Here is an 11617-nt window from a genome sequence, read left to right as displayed (position 1 = left end):
TTGCTTTTACTTTATAAAAAGAGTCAGATACGCGACATGTTGGAATTCAAAGATCACTTGAACTATGTTTGGTCAGTTGGTTAAGACAGCGTCCACGTCTTAATTTATTAAGACGGTAAAAAGTTATTTCATCTTCAAGCATCTGACTAACCCGAAATATAAGTAAAATAAAATAAGATAAAAACTAAGCACATAGAGTAAGAGAAAGGAGAGTAAAAGGTGGTGAAGGCAGCACATAATTTACAGTTTTATTCCTGGTGATGTTAATCTACTTACATTGAGATTAACTATGCTCCATGGATCCATGGCAATGCCAGATCCCAACTGCTCCATAAGAACAAAGATAACTGGGATGGTGGATTCGAAAATTATTAAACCCTCCGATTCTTAAATTATGAAACTAGCCGGAAAAATATATGGTATCTTATCACCCACCAATTACAACTCTTCCCTGCCGTTGAAGCTCTTGAAACAAGACGACGGCTGCAGAATCTTCTGAACTCCCCTTGTCAGGTCTAGCATCTCCTGTGCATTCAATGACGCCGGAGTTGGGTATGTGCAAGGTTACTTGTGCGACAAAACTGTTGAAGTACTTGGTTGAGCTTTCACCAAATGTGATTGGAGTTCTACGGGAAGAAAGACGGTTGTGAGGCCAAAATAAAAATTAAAACACAATTTTGTAGTAGATTTGTAGGATTTGGTTATGGACTAACCTTGACTGAGTTTCTGTTATTTTAAAGCCTGGCTTTGGCCACTGCTGTTTCATGCACAGAGCAAAAAGAGCAGATCGAGGCCCTCCTTTCTTCATGTTGATTGCTTTAATGACTGCATAAAAGAACCCGCAGCGAGCATGAAGTAGATTAATAACATAGGATAATGCTTAATAATAACATATGATAAGCCATAGCTCCTATCTGAATCTCTAAAGAAATGAAGCCACTTAAAGCAATCCTTGATCTTGTCAGCGAGCATGAAGTAGATTAAGAAAAGCAAATGCTTTTATGCATTCCAGTGATCTATCAATTTACCATTTCATTTATGAAAAACAGTTTTGAACGTTTATCATACAATTTGGAATGCATTTTACCCGTTTGAACAAACAGGAAGAAAGAGATTATCATGCAAAAATGTTAAATATCATGGATCTTTGCACTAATTCGTAGAGTAAAAAAAAAATCCTCTCAAAAATTGGGATCACTTCAATTATAGAAAATTAGAACGAATAAATGGTGCAAACCTGGGGCGGCATTGTTGGGGCTAGAGGTTTTCCTGGCAATTACTGAAGGAGAAACTCCAGTTGGTGGAGCAGCTAGAGGCATTTCAGTTGTCTTTCGCCTTTTATAGACCATTAACGCTGAAGAATCTTTGACAGTTACTTGGTCGCTGACCTTATGGTTGATGTCAAGGGAAGAGAAGTCACCTAATTGGTCAGCATCCAGTTTCCTCTTCTTGGAAAATGAAATACCTCTCTCCTGTTCCATGACAAAGTAATACAGTACTAACAACGTTTAGTGAAGGGAACTTAACAATCAGAGAGATGCAGCAGACTACTCATTAGCAACAATTTGGTACCTCAGATCTGAACCAAGACACATGAACAAAAAATCCCGAACCTAGGACTCAGAACCCTAGACCTTGAAACCCTGGCTTTGACCCTAGAACCCAGAAATCCTAACACCGGAGCCCCAGCTTGAAACATGAGCCAAAATTTCCAAATTGGGATCAAGTTACAAGCAAATATTAGAATAAATTTCATTCTTTTCCTGATCCCCTCTCGGTTCTCATTCCCACAAACAAATAAAAACTAACAGACACTTAGAAAACCAACAAACCTCAAGTTTCTTGAGTAAACGACGAGCTGCTTCTCCTTTTGCACCTTTTTTAGTCCGATCGCACCCCTCTCCAGTCAACAGAACATCTTTCAGTTGTACAGTCAGCTCCGCATGAACTGTTTCACCCTTATTGATACACTTCTCTTTTTTATAGTACCCGAACAAGTCGCATAATTCAATCAGCTCCCGTAGTGGAGGCAGCTCAAGTTTGTCAGGAGTCACAATTGGAGATAATAATGGCTCAAAAATTCTCCACACTTCATCAAGATTAAGTTTGGTATCAATTAGAATAGCCCCTGCAATACTTTCCACCATGTCTCCAAGAGCCTGCACAGATACTATTCATGATTACAAAAACAATAATATATAATATAGTAGTAACAATCGTTGTGACAATGGTAACACAGTGATGATAACAATAGAGATTTAGTCATGATATTTGACTTGAAAAGGAACTATGGCAAAAATACATGGGAAGTATACAAAAGGACCCCTCCAGACCGTAAATTTTAAATTAGAAAGCTGAAAGAACCAAATAAAGATAAAAAGGTGACTGCCTTAAAGAAGCAGACATTCAATCTTTTAGCAAAACCTGAAAACAAAAGCTCAAGGATACCTTTCAAAAGTATTGAAGAGAAAAACATTGGACATTGAGTGAGATCTTACCTTAGGACCTTTGGTGCCTTGAAGTGTGGTACCATTGTCAGGTTCTGAAAGAGACTTCACATATTCTGTTATCTGACTTAGAAGTAACATCGATGCATGTTGCAGATGCTGCTGGAGGTCATGTCTAACAGCAACTTGCGCAAAACTTTCATTATTAACAGAAGCTGAGCGCAAGTCAGTTAACTCGCCTGGATCAATATCTGTGTGGCTATGATAGAGATGCCTTGTGATAAGCAGGTCCAACACAGAGTCGCCTAGAAATTCAAGTCGCTGTTGAAAATTCAAGAAGTTAAGAGAAGTAATATGGAATTTTCACTCTCGTTCTATACTTGGTCATTTATTACTTGTAGGTAAAACAAATAATCTATCAAAGATTCATTTTCATAGTAGATTGATTGGTCAATTTCGGTTTCCAAGCTCACAACAATTTTCCTTCTTATTGTTGTAAACCATATGAGGAAAAAAAAAGTGAAAAGGTAAAGAGTCGATCAAGGAAACTCCGCATAGAACTCTCAGTATACCTCATAACAGTAGCCACCTCCTGATTCTTGGTCAGATGCATGTGTCATGGCCTCCAGTAAGAGACCCTTGGTAGAAAATTCATAGTGAAGCTTTGACTCCAAGACTGCAATCTCATTAGCTTTCGAGGTGTACGAATGAAGAGATGCCGTCATAATTGCATCAGCAACCAAGGAAGGTTCAAGTTCTACATCAATATCGAGCCACTTCATCACATGCAAGGTAGCAGGCAATCCACCAGCAACATAGTATGCTCCTATAAGGGCTTCAACACAATCAGAGATTGTTTTTGAACACATCCATCTATGGCCCTTATCACAGCTCTTTCCAACCACAACTTTCGGGTCTTCGGTTTGGAATTTGCTATCTAATGGTACTTCTAAAGTCTCCACTCCACAATTACAAGGAACGGGTCGTAGAGAAATCTGCCCTGGAGCAACCCAACGACATGGGTCAAATGCACCATCACGGATATATCCCTATTAAAAATTTGCAAAGCCATTACGACATGAGCTTGAATATCAGTACAACATGAGGTTGAACATCAGTACCTGAGTGAATAAATATAAGCCATAGACAGCATGTAGTACAAGGGAAATACCTGTAACTTGCGATTCATTCCCAATCTATGTAGGTTTGAGTTACAAATAGTCAGCATGCGATAGTTAGTTAACTGTCCTTCATGCTTTTTGGGATATTTGAGAAAGAGGTGGCAGCTCACAGTATATTTTAAAATTGAATCACCAAGCAATTCCAGGCGCTCCATAGAAAAATCATCATTACATCTTAGTGTTGTAAGTGCTTCTAGAATCTGGTCACAAAAACATCATTCAGATAAATCTTCTATTAGAATGATAAAAGGGCAAGTCACGTAGTCTCTAAAGAGATGACATACCAATGAGCTTGATATCCCAAAGCTGCTACAATGATAATTAATCTCTTCTCTAAGTTGACTGGCTAGCATCAGGGACTCCAAGCGATGAATCAATGATGGTAGTAAATAACATGACTTTAGAACGTCTCTTGGGACACCAATAGTGACTAGAAGCTCAGGTGGCATGTGAGCATACATGCGCTGCCTTCCAATAACAACACCAGATTGCAATGTCTTACCATTACCACCTGCCCAGTTGAATATTAGCAACCAAACATACAAAACGCATTGTATTGCTAACCTAGGTTCAATAGCATGTAACTAACACTGCAACAAGTCAATTACTCACACCCACAACCTTTTGTCACCTCCATTTACTCTTCAACAACATGCATCAGATAGATTTATTAATTTGATTGTAAAAGGACCACATGCTCAACAAGTCAAACACCCAATCCCACCATCCGCAAGACCACACTTTCGAATGATATACTTCATAATAATATTGAGTACCATTACTTGCAAGAAACCACAGAAGCAGCTGTCTAACTTTAAGTTTTAATAACTAGGGGGAGTAGAAGATGCAGAACTAAGATAGTACTTTCACTCAGTACATAATACATATATGCACTGTTAGGCCAATTTTCTGCTTCAATCAATATTGGAACATGGGGAAATACAATAGAAGGGACATGAACAACAGTTTCATGAAAAACTTTATAGATACAAATATAAATTAAAGAACGGGTGCTTACAAAAAATAATAAGGTATATTGCTAAAAGATCAAGCTGCAAATCAACAAACCTTCACCATTGAAGTTCACAAGAAGGTTGTGCGGATTATGACTTTGTTTCAGTCGCAACAGAGGCTGACCAGGATATAGGAGCACAATCCCATATCTGAACAGAATTAACATCATTAAGAAAATTGTACGGTAATATCACTAAAACATCACACAAGGTATAAAATAACTTACTTTTTGTTGAAGTACTCAGAAAATGAAGTATATTGTGATGGTACATTGTCTTTCTTTCCATCAAAAGGACTCTCAGCCGAAGTGTTACTCATAACCTCATAAACTGAGTAGATTCTTCCAGTATGGATAGCCACCACCACCGTATCTTTGAGATTTTTTACATCAACAGAGCAATTAGCAAAGTGAACTATCCCCGCACTGCTGCACTCAGTCTCAGATGAGACAGTTCTACTTGGAACTGAATTCCCTGTGTCAAGGTGACACTGGTGACTGCCCAAAGACGAGTTTCTCTTTAAGAACTCTACCACAGAAACACAAGAATTGATCCCTGCCCAATTTATTCTCCAGGATTCATCTTTTGAATCATTCAATGTCTCAACCGGAAGAAGCAAATATAAGCATGATGGAGTCCACAGTTTTCTTGTTTCTTTCTCCAGTAAAAGTTCTCTCTGTTTTCTAGCTGATTTGGTTCCATACAATTTCCCAAACAATCCATTAAAGAAAAATTCCTGGAAGCACTTTGCTTTTTCCATCTGTTAAGAAAATACTAGTTCCAGTAAGTACTACCACGAAATGAAGCAAATTTGAGTTCAACAGCTTAAGTTGTACCTGTTCCCCGTCCAAATGAACCTCCCCACCGGAAGAAACAGAAGCCTTAACTGTCTTCGAAAGCAGGTAAAGATCCAATTTGATATTCCCCACATCATCAGCCAGCTTTGATTCAATGAGAAAAACAAATCCAGAATACAACTCACTGGCAATATTACAGGAGAAGTCAAACTTATATGCCTGAAAAAGAGCACCATCAAGTTTCTCCCCCCAAGTTCCAGATAGCATACGAATGCCAGTTGTACCATGTAGTTCCTTCCTTTTAGTAGTTCCTTTAAAGACCAAATACAATTATTTAAATTAAAAAGATGAGAACAAGAAAAGTATGAACAGAAACTGCATCAGCACATAGCCACATGCAATATGGGGTGCTGAAACAAAAATCAAGCTGCAGTAAGACAGGGATAAAGCTGCTTTAGAAAGTGAATACAGATGTGATACCAAAACATTTTGGCTGCCCAGTTTATATCATTTAGCAGTTAAATTTAAAGCAAATGACACCAAACATTAGGCCAAGGAACAACTTGTTGACTTGAAACCACAATAGAAAACAAATAGAAAGTATCATTCATAAACATAAATCAAAGAATGACTGACTCATAAAAAGCAACTTAAGTTCATTGTGCATCAGTGAACAATCAGCCACTGATTTTCTCAGATAGTATGTACAGAAAAACTACCTGCACCAGAAGCTTCCTCTTTTCTTTTCACATCGGGCACTTCAATGACTGGGAGAAGATGGTCATTCAGGGCACCCATTTGATGTAGCTGCTTACATGCTTCCAAGCAGACAAGCTGTTTTGCTAAAGAAGATTTCTTGCATGCAGGGCCAACTAAAGTTTGGAAAGCCGCATTTGGAGGCAAAGTAATCTTACACTCATAAGACCCTCCAAGATATGAGAAATGAAAAGTTGGGTTTGGAGTGAAGTACCTAAGTTACAAGTTACACGGTAATCAGATAAGGGTGCAATAAGAATTAATTTTTTTAAGCAGTAAATTCAAGAAACAGTACTGAATAATTTACAGATGCATACTTATCCCTAGGCAGCGTTTCACAATATTTATGTATAAGACTGACACTGGAATCTGCAGTGACTAATGCTCTGGTGGAATCCACAGTATATATATTTGTTTCCTCCAAAATACATTCTTTCAAAATGCATGCTTCAGGATCTCTTTTGACAGCTGTATCTGTCAGCAAACACTCACTCTTGACAATCTCATATAGTTGATCCCTTTGTTTCTTGTTTCCCCTGTACTTTATGAACATTCAGAAAATAATTACATACATGAGAAACACACAATAAGGACACCTACAGAGAAAATCTTCAACTCACTGAAGGTTCTCTATATATATCTATCCACTACCCATATGCCGATAAAGTGGAACAATAAAGAGATGGCCTCACCTCTCCAGCATTGTGATGAATTGAGAGTTATCTTGCCGAGCTCGTCCCCTTGACTGGACATAACTACGCACTGTCTTTGGCAAGTCGAAACGTACCACACAGGAGCAGCTCAGAACATGAATTCCCTCCTCAACTACATCGGTAGCAAATAATAAATTGACCTATTCAAAAGGGGTCAATTGAGTATCAGGTTTGCAAATGTCAAAAATTCTCATGAGTCAGTTCCTTTCCTACAAAATAAAAGATCATATACCGCCCCAGAGCAGAATAACTCCAATGTCTCCTTTTGTATTTTCGGCGCCAGAGCATCAACTGATGTAGTGCTTCCAGTCAAATAGGAAGCCGTAAAATGAGACAGGGAGGTAACTTTCTTAATGAATCTCTCAATCACTTTAGCTGTGATGATTTTATCAACAAATACGAGGCACCGTACTTCCCTAGATCTTCTGCAATAAAACATTATGGATTGTAAAGCAACTTGCAATGATAAGAAATTGCGCAACAAAGGTATTGTCTTACCCAAAAGAATGAAAAATTTGAACAAGTTCATTTAATTTTGGAGATATGTAGCCCACATCTACTGCCTTCAAATAGTCAAACCCGAAATCCAAAAAATTTTCAGAACCTGACAATAGAAGGAAATAATAGCTCATTTTACTACAACAAAATTGGAGTTATTTGCATCATCAGAACTATATGGCGACAAAAAGTATGTTGGGAAAATAATGGCATTATTCATCTATTCTCAAGCATCTCAATGATAACACTATCAGAACTGAGCAAAGTGCTATGTCCTTATTAACTGAACATAACAAGATTATTGTTGAACAGGCATCTTCTGCTTTTAAAAGCTAAAATCATATGATCTAATGCCACCCCATAGTCAGCAAAATAATGGCATTATTCATCCATTCTCAAGCATGTCAATGATAAAACACTATCAGAAATAAGCAAAGTGTTAAGTCCTTAATAATTGAAAAGACAACAAAAGCAAACAGAAAAGGGACCAAGAAAGACAGTATATATATATATATAGGGTTAGGATCCGGGGACACACGCTTTTGACACACTTTGTAAGGTATTTTAACTATCCTAACCATCTATATTTTAGTACATCATTCATACATCATCCTTGTAAAAAAATTAGACAAATCCAAAATCATTAAGACATTCATTTGTAGTGAAGAAAATGAACGAATATGGTTCTACCAAGAAACACTAAATTTAATCCAACAGTGGTTTTGGATTTGGGTGACATGACCTTTGAGGTAAGACATAAAGATAGACAGTTGGATTATGGAGTGAGCCCCACAAAATCATGTGTCAAAAGAGTGTCCCTGGACCCTAACCCATAAATATATATATATATAGGGAGAGAGAGAGAGAGAGAGAGAGAGAGAGAGAGATTTCAGTACTTTATAGCATATCATTAACAGATGATTTTTAATATAAAGTTAGACCAGTGCGGTATAAATGCTGATAAAAGAGTTAGGAAAGAAAGCTAAGAATGGCATACCGTGCAGAAATGATTCCTTAATTATACCAAACACTTCCTCAAGAAAACATCTGCACTGCAAAGAGCCTTCTCTATAAAGTTCAATCACCTCGTTGCACTTCGGCGCATTCTCTAAACAGATCTTAACAGCCTACAAAAGAATTAAGGTTATATGTTCTCATAATTAGAACCAGAAGGAAAGACCATAAAGTAGAATTGGGGAAGAACAAGGTGACCTTTCTCCTGTACTACCATCTTAAGATATATCCCAGTACATGGCTATATAAGAGTACTTATAATCGGAGTCATAAATAAAAAGCACCAAGCCCCGGTAATGGGTCACACCATGTGTATCATAGAAACTATTCGGTGTGACCTGATGAATAACTGTCCATTAAGGCTCACATTATGCAATTAGACTGCTTGAATTTGTTTAGAATGAAAAGAAAAACCAGTCTGAGGGTGACAACAGCTCGGTCCTTTAATTTTCCTAGAACAACCACCTTTCACCCGATGCGTTATACTTACAGTCATACCTCGTAAGTACATATGAGACCAAGGTCATCAAGGCAATACAAGATCTTTGTGTAGTCATTAGACATTCGTTTCCGCAATGTCTTAATTTTATCCTCCATGTCATTCACATTACTTTCTACTGATTCTTGCAACTTTGACAATGAAGCATCAACCTGTCAATGCAAGTTTGTTAGTATTCACACAAGTTTGCCACACGAAAGTAGGCTAACAATGAATGGTAAATTTGTTAATATATATGTAATGCAGAAATACCTTGGACCAAGAGGCTTTCATCTTTTCTTTCAAATCTGAACACGGAAACCATGTTTGGCCATAAAATCTACATGTTTCTTTTGCAGCGGGGACACATACTTCCATCTCTGTTATGTCCTTAATAGTATAAATCTGTGTAAGCAAATTTCAAGATATTAAACCATTATCATCAGTAACTGATACATGTATAGTAATATTACTGGAATATTTCTGTATACCTGGGAATCTAAAGTGCTTTCAAGTTCTGATAACTGGCCCTCACAATCCTTTGTGGATGAGACACCTAACGCACAATGTTGTATATAAAGATGCACATACTAAGATTTGTGATACAGTAGGTTTGGACTCAATAATGGACATGTAAAAAAGTGAACATACAAAAACCCAGCAACGGGTTGAAGGAAGAGAGAGCACAAATGATAAACAATAGCCATATATTACCTTTTTTGATAACAGGTGATGCCGTCAAACCAAAAATCTTTGGCTTTTTACTAGACTTGTGATAAAATTCCTTCACCACAACAAACTATTTGTCAAGATAACCCTTAACTATAAAAGAAATAAAGGAGACAAAACATAGCAAAAATGAATTGAAAGAACATTACACAAAAGTGAAATTAACCTTCATTATCTTTGTATATGGATGATTCCCAATAGCCCGATGGCACTCATCAACGATCATCAACCATACTGCTTCCAAACTCAAGAATGCCTTTCTTAAGCCATCCAAAAGAATCTGGGGGGTCATAACTAGCACCTAATGGATAATATATATAAAACCAATATGCTTCAATTGAATAGCCTCTGCAAAAAATTGAGAATACTATTTTGTGACAAGGTTTTTAACATATCACATGTGGTGCATGAATTCCACTCTTTTGAGGATTATAGTTTTGAAAAGTTACCCTGATAATTGTTTTCTTCACATTCTAAATAAGTTCTCGCTATGCTAGAAGTCAAACAAATGAGGCGTCAACAATGGGTAAAGCAAGTAAAACGGGCCTACATGAGCTCTGAAGGAAAATTAAGTGATTCTTATAACTAGCAAGAAAAGAAACAAACTAAGCAAAGTGAAGCATCAATTAGCTGCTAACATTATCGGCAATAATTGAAAGGATAAGAAACGCTCAAATCATCGAAAAGAAGCATGAACCGATACAGATTGTGATAGTTTTCAATATTACTCAACAATCAAAAAATGGACAACTTTTGACAAAAAAACGAAGATAACTTACATCGTGCTCATTTATTTCCTTTTCCCAGCACTCCATGTTCCACGAGTCCACCCCCAAGGCTCCATAATACTCACCCACTCTACAATTTGTGCTTTCTTTAATAACCTTAAATTGCTGCAATCACAAGAACATATAATTCCATTAAGTTACAAGACCACCAATGAGCCACATTGCATAACGGCATCCTACCACGACGCATTAGCCACATAAAAAGAAAAAATTTAAAGGAATAAAATTAGGAAATAATACCTGGTGAACAAGATGAACAGTTGGAGCCAAGAAAATAATCAATTTTTTGGCACCACTACTTGAATTAATAGTTTGGCAGCCTTCGTAGTCTCTGATGAGCATCACAGCTATCATCGTCTTCCCGGAACCGGTTTCCAGCACCGCTATCGTGTTCTTCCGCCGCGCAACCTCATACACCTCCGACTGATACCTAAAAATTCACGCCAGAGAAATTCACATTGTAAAAAACAAACCTTCAAATTTAGAGAGAGAAATATTAGAGAGAGAGAGAGAGAGAGGTAGGGAGAGAGACCGTCTGGGACTGAATTTCTTGGAAGACTGCGGTGACTGGTCATCATCGGGGGTATGATTGAGGGGGCTGGAATTGGATTCCTCTACTTCCATGCCGTGAAAGCTCCGTCCTTTGATTCCGATTCCCGCCGGGAATGCGAGAGAGGCCGGAAGAAGATGGCGGAAGGTGAAGAACGCGAGAATCGTGAGCCCCGGAGATTGGGTGCTCTCTCTTCACTGCTTTTGCAGAGTAACGGAGAGTGGAGAGCTAACACTGTCCCTGTAACTCTCTTTCGCAGCCCTTTTGTGGGTTTTGTTAAAATCCGCCAGCGGTCACGTAGCGGGAGACGACCTGCCTGCTTTAATTGTCCTGGTTTTTGGAAATGTTGTCGTTTTGTTAGTTAGTGGAGTCCCGCGCTTTGGTTGACACTGACACGTCGCACGAGGAATTGTTATGACCGTGACCGCTTTCTAGTGCGGGCCAGCACCGGATTCGGGAAGAAAATCGGTGAATCAAAAAAAAAAAAAAAACCCTTTTTATTTCTGGTACCGTTGTTAATTTTTGTTTTTTAATTTTGTTCAATTCATCTGATTCAATTGTCAAAAATTAAAAAAATACACGTGAAAAGTAAAAAAATAATATGTGAATAATACACTCCAAAACGAAAAAGGAGTTTCCCTCAAAGGGTAGGA

The 11617-nt window shown here is 37.8% G+C and overlaps 1 protein-coding gene across 1 annotated transcript; it reads right to left on the bottom strand.

Moving 5' to 3' along the window:
- Positions 1-227: 227 nt before the first annotated feature.
- On the bottom strand, positions 228-11251 carry LOC137717776 (endoribonuclease Dicer homolog 3a-like). Its single transcript, XM_068457257.1, has 25 exons — positions 10947-11251; positions 10655-10844; positions 10406-10519; positions 9793-9927; positions 9612-9681; positions 9389-9453; positions 9171-9302; positions 8918-9070; positions 8403-8532; positions 7406-7511; positions 7140-7332; positions 6887-7047; positions 6512-6730; positions 6158-6408; positions 5478-5749; positions 4869-5401; positions 4697-4791; positions 3913-4139; positions 3619-3828; positions 3020-3496; positions 2499-2768; positions 1833-2159; positions 1238-1472; positions 714-825; positions 228-626 (listed from the first exon to the last, which is right to left on the bottom strand). Exons 1-25 carry the CDS (start codon positions 11036-11038, stop codon positions 428-430), a joined length of 4968 nt encoding a protein of 1655 aa, XP_068313358.1. The 5' UTR covers positions 11039-11251; the 3' UTR covers positions 228-427.
- Between the last annotated feature and the right edge of the window lie 366 nt (positions 11252-11617).

The sequence above is a fragment of the Pyrus communis genome, chromosome 15, assembly GCF_963583255.1.
Source record: "Pyrus communis chromosome 15, drPyrComm1.1, whole genome shotgun sequence".
Taxonomy (NCBI): Eukaryota; Viridiplantae; Streptophyta; class Magnoliopsida; order Rosales; family Rosaceae; genus Pyrus; species Pyrus communis.
Note: the sequence above shows the minus strand (reverse complement) of the source record. Positions and strands in the feature narration are given on the sequence as shown.

Coding starts and splice junctions, on each gene's coding strand:
- LOC137717776 (XM_068457257.1), bottom strand. CDS start 11,038: ATGGAAGTAGAGGAATCCAATTCCAGCCCCCTCAATCATACCCCCGAT. Junction 826..1,237: donor CCCCAACAATGCCGCCCCAG/GTTTGCACCATT, acceptor TCTTTTATGCAG/TCATTAAAGCAATCAACATG. Junction 627..713: donor ATAACAGAAACTCAGTCAAG/GTTAGTCCATAA, acceptor TTCTTCCCGTAG/AACTCCAATCACATTTGGTG.